At 32.8% G+C, this 5140-nt stretch overlaps 1 protein-coding gene across 1 annotated transcript; it reads left to right on the top strand.

Moving 5' to 3' along the window:
• Positions 1-564: 564 nt before the first annotated feature.
• Positions 565-1402, top strand: LOC129910384 (trypsin 3A1-like). Its single transcript, XM_055987744.1, has one exon. The coding sequence runs from the start codon at positions 583-585 to the stop codon at positions 1375-1377; it is 795 nt and encodes a 264-aa protein (XP_055843719.1). The 5' UTR covers positions 565-582; the 3' UTR covers positions 1378-1402.
• The last annotated feature ends 3738 nt before the right edge of the window (positions 1403-5140 follow it).

Genomic DNA, 5140 nt, shown 5'->3' with positions numbered 1-5140 from the left:
TGCTTTTGCATTTCGCATTTTGCGTTTCGCATTTTGCATCTTCATTTATCATTTTTCATTTATTATATTTCATTTTTCATTTTGCATTTCGCATTTTGCATTGTGCATTGTGCATTGTGCATTTTGCATTTTCCATTCTGCATTTTGCGTTTTGCATTTTCCATTTTCCATTTTCCATTTTGAATTTTGCAATTTTACAATTTGCATTTAGAATTAAGCATTTTGTATTTTATATTTTGCAGTTTGCATTTCGCAATATCCTTTTTTGTTTCATTTTACTTTTGTTGAATTTCGCATTTCTGCATTTAAGTTGACATCCGTTCGTAGCGCCATAATTGTTTTCTTAAACTGAAAACCCATTTAGACAGTCTATCTTGACACACTTATATTGTTGATAAACAAATGATAAATCAACAATCTTTCCTGTCGTAAGTGGCCTTGATGGATGCTGACGCTCTCTTTAACCTTAAAAACCCTACATTTTCTTATCAACTTTGATGAGTAGTTACTTATCTTATCAATATTTTAACCTCTTATCGATTGCTTTCGATGCGGCACTGATAAAAGGCCAATTAGATTCTAATGATAGCTTCAAAGATGTTCCGACACGCAGTGGTTCTCGTTGTTATTCTATGGGGTCTATGGATACCCTGTGCTGTATCTTACAGTATATCTGGACGAATAGTTGGTGGAAAAAATGCCAACGACATAGACCTGCCATGGATGGTGTCAATAAGAAGCTCCGGAACACACATCTGTGGCGGATCCATCATAAACAAGCGAACAATTCTGACAGCTGCCCATTGCTTGAAATACGGTAATCCGAAGCTATTGAAAATTAGAGTTGGTTCGAAGTACAAGTCGTCAGGAGGACAACTTGTTGATGTGCAAACTGTGAGCTATCATTCGGACTTTCTATCCTCGACTATGGATTACGATATTGGAGCAATCCGATTGGCGGAAGATCTAGAATTTTCAGACTCTGTCCAACCAATTGCATTGCCAGCTGCTGGTGAAGATGTTGACGAAGGAGCTAAGGGTGTTGTAAGCGGTTGGGGTTACTATACGCCTTTTGGACCCGAAGCTCAGTACCTGCAGTATGCCGAAATAACAATGATCAACCAGGCCACTTGCAACCGATTGCTTCGGGACGAATTGACAGATCGGATGGTGTGTGCCGGAGTCTTGACTGGTGGAGTTGACGCATGTCAAATGGATTCGGGTGGCCCTCTGGTGGTGAGATCAAAACTCGTTGGTATCGTGTCATGGGGCATTAGCTGTGCTCTTCCAAACAAGCCAGGTGTTTACACAAGGGTCTCCGAATTAGTGCCTTGGGTGGAGAAATATTTGAACCGTTTCGGTGAAACTTTAGAATAAAATAAAGCTCAAAATAGAAGCATAAGGTGATTGTGTTTTTCTGATATTCCTTTCGGTTTTGGTTCGGTCTTCATTTCGCTTCGTCGTATTCAATTAAAACGGACATTTCACGAATGAGAGGACAATGGTGCGCTCGTATTCTTTCCCAACAACAAAAATACACATTCCCGTACATGGTTGCAATCGTCTGACCATTTTGCTTTTTATATAGCCGGATATAGAGGGAATTGCAAGTACAGTGGGAGGAATGAATGGTTGATGTCTTCATAGAAATTGCATTTGTGCTGTCTGGGCAAACTGTTCAATGCAATGCAATGTCTCCCTGTATGGAATGCAACGCACCTGGTTGTGTCCATTTGTATGTTGTATTTTTTTCCTTTTACCCATTCTCTCTCTGGCTCATTGTATTTTCTGCTCTGTTTTTCTTTATAAATGTGCATACGAGTATTTCTATTTTCCGGTGAACTAATTAAGACATTCGGACATGGCGCAATTGTTTGGTCAAGTTGATTGTTCGGAATTTGCATTTTCAACCAGGCGGCCGACAGTCAACATTGCACTGCACTGGTGGGTATAAGGATAGCGTAGGTGCTCAATGTTTACTTGTTGACGACGACAACGACCGACGCCGAAGATGTGGAGGTGGGCTCTCCTTCTGTGGTATTTGAATTATCCTTTGATGGGGAACTTATTTTTTTTTTTCTTTTAAATTGAGAATTTAGATGGAACTTGGCGGCCACTTGGTTGCGTGAGTGCGTTGGAGTTGGACTTTTAAATAAAAATAAATTTTTTAATCGGTTCCATATTTCTGTTAACATTCTGTGGAGGAAAAAAATAAGTTGATTACTAAAAATAAAAAGTAGCAGCTGGTATAATTAAATTTACCTTATATTCTAGACCCACAGAGGGCGCTGGCGAAGCAAAGAAGACTAATTTATTTTCGAATGGTTTGAAATTTAATTGAATTCTTTATTTTATAACCAAAAAAACACGTAAACAATATTTTTAAATAAAAAGGAAAAAAGTTTCATACGATTTTACACTTTGCTGTTCATAATTCACACTTACTATATAAGAAATTTCAAAAGGGAAGGGATCTCATGTAATTCAATCTCAAATTAGGTGAAAATTAAAAAAAAAATACATCACGATACCTGATTGACATATAATAAGGCATATAAATGTACATATGTAGTTGCTGTTCTGAACAAAATAAAATGCACAAGTGCGCACTTGCTTTTGCAGTTCAAAGCTCTTTTCTGTTAGTTAACTTGTAGATTATAAGGAGCTGCCACTGTATACATTTTAAAGACATTTGGTTGATGTAGGGGAAGAGTCGATATGTAGGAAAATTTTTTGTAAGAAGCAGCTAGCTAACATTGCATTATATTTCTAGACTGACAGATGACTGACCCTAAATTAAAATATAATTAGTCCAGTCAAATAAGGTTTCAACTTCGGAATGACATGACACTTTTCTAGACATTTGAAGCAAGTTGTAAAATACCAAAACGATTATTTTGAGAAAAGATTTTTTCTATTATAATTCATTCCAAGCTTTACTTTTTCTAAGCCATATTTGACCATACCTATACAGAGAAAAAACAACGCCAGTGATAACTTTACTTCTGTTATATTTAATCATATATATAGTTAAATATACCAGAAATTAGTTAAATATACCAGAAATAAAGTTAAATTTACCAGATGCAAAGTTATCACTGCGTTATTTTTCCTCTGTATTCTAAAAGATTTTTTACAGCCTTAAAGTTAACTTATTCCAATTTATTTTGTTGTATATCAAAGACCTTTTGAGCATTATCAGTAAAAAACTTGTTGGTTCTGGAGAATATTCAAAATATTGGCAGTTAGTGCAGTTAAAATAGTACAACAAATCAGCATTAAAAAAAAATCGTTTCCCTTTTTTTTTTAAGTATTTTTGGTGAAAGGGTGTTTTTTTGAGGTGTTGCATTTTAGTGAGAAAGGTATTATAACAGCGGATATAAATTTTTTTTATTTTTTAAACTTGGTGAAAAAGTTTTTTTTTCTGAACTAAGAACCTACCAAGTCTACAAAATTACTTATCTTGAGTAAAAGGGTGTTTTTTTTAAGAAATCATGAAATATGGAATTAGTACCGCAAACTGAGAAAAAAAGTTACCCCAATGAAAAGTGGTACAAATGTTTCATTTATAACAAAAACAAGAATCTAAGCAATCTATACAATAATATTTTACGTGAAAGGGTGTTTTTTTCGGAAATAAGGAAAATCCGCGATAAGTCCAATAAAATCAATAGTATGAAAGGTACCCTTACGAAATTTATTAAAAATGTTGTCTTTACTATGTTGTCTTTACTACTACTTTATTTTAGTAGTAGAGAAAATGTGGGAATATGATAGTGGAAAAACTAAGTAATAATTGTGATATCCTATTGAAATTCATCAAAAATTATTTTATCAGATTTTTCTTTTTTCAAAATATTTTTGAAGTGAAAACTTCTTTAGTATCGTAGTGATTTGAAACAAAATGAAACGAAAACGCGACACGACTTCAACTTGTTATAACTTTTTTGTTTTAATAGATAGATGAATGAAATTTGTACTGTAGATAGGTAATTAAATAATATATTATTGTACAAAATTTCAATTAATTTCATATTCAAAATTCGGAGATAACGGTAAAAAGATGTTCTTTTCGAACACACGTTATATCTTTTGATCTAGTGCACATACAAATTTGATTTAACTTTAATACGCATGCTGCTAACATAACCTTTTATTTGATATATCACACATAACGTTACGTGCTCTACAAGTTACACAATCTTAAATTGAAAAAAATTTAAAAATACCTCAAAACACCTGTGGAGATCTGTTGGCGATGACCAGCTATCAGTGTAGGAAGTACCGTAATCTCAGTCTGGAAATTCGACATGGTTGACTTTAAAAAATTCTAACTTCTCTTGTAGACATCTTTGACATAAGATTTATGCATCATTATACAAGGTGAAACAATAAGCTTTCACATGGTATAAAATTTTTTATACGTTGTCAAACAAAAAAATTGATTTAATAGCATAAGAACATAAAAATAAATGTTTTTTTTGCTTTTTAGATGAAATTTCATCGAGTTAAAAAAATTCTAGCTCTTTTTGTAGATGTCTCATACACCTGATCGATATATATATTTTGAGCTAAGACAATAAGCTTTCCGATGAAGTAAAAATTTGTATAGGTTGTTTGGCAAAAAATGGATTTAATAGCGTGAGAAGATAAAAATACGTGTTTTTTTGCTTTTTTTGATGGAAATTGATCGAGTTCAAAAAATTCTAGCTCTTTTTGTAGATGTCTCATAGAACTGATCGATATATATATTTTGAGCTTAGACAATAAGCTTTCAGATGATATAAGATTTATATAGGTTGTCATATAAAAAACATGGATTTGAAGGTGAGAGAATAAAAATAGGTAGATTTTTTCTATTTTATTATTTTTGCAAGAAAAATGATTTTTTAAGGTTTCACTTCTACCACGTGTGAATTGCACACATGATTTTTTTTTGTTTTTATTTGTTTTTATTTTTCAATTTTCTCATAAACTAGAAGACATAGAAACATATAGTTTTCACTGTTCGATAAGGAATCCATTGAGGCAGTTTTCTGTGTGAGTCATTTTTTTACTAAAATTCACAGGACAAAAATAGTATAAAATGAGTTTTAAAAAATTTTTTTTCGCCTATTTTTAACTTTGAAATCGATTATTT

This window comes from Episyrphus balteatus, chromosome 2 (genome assembly GCF_945859705.1).
Source record: "Episyrphus balteatus chromosome 2, idEpiBalt1.1, whole genome shotgun sequence".
In the NCBI taxonomy this organism is placed as follows: domain Eukaryota; kingdom Metazoa; phylum Arthropoda; class Insecta; order Diptera; family Syrphidae; genus Episyrphus; species Episyrphus balteatus.
This window is presented reverse-complemented; position numbering and strand designations above follow the sequence as displayed.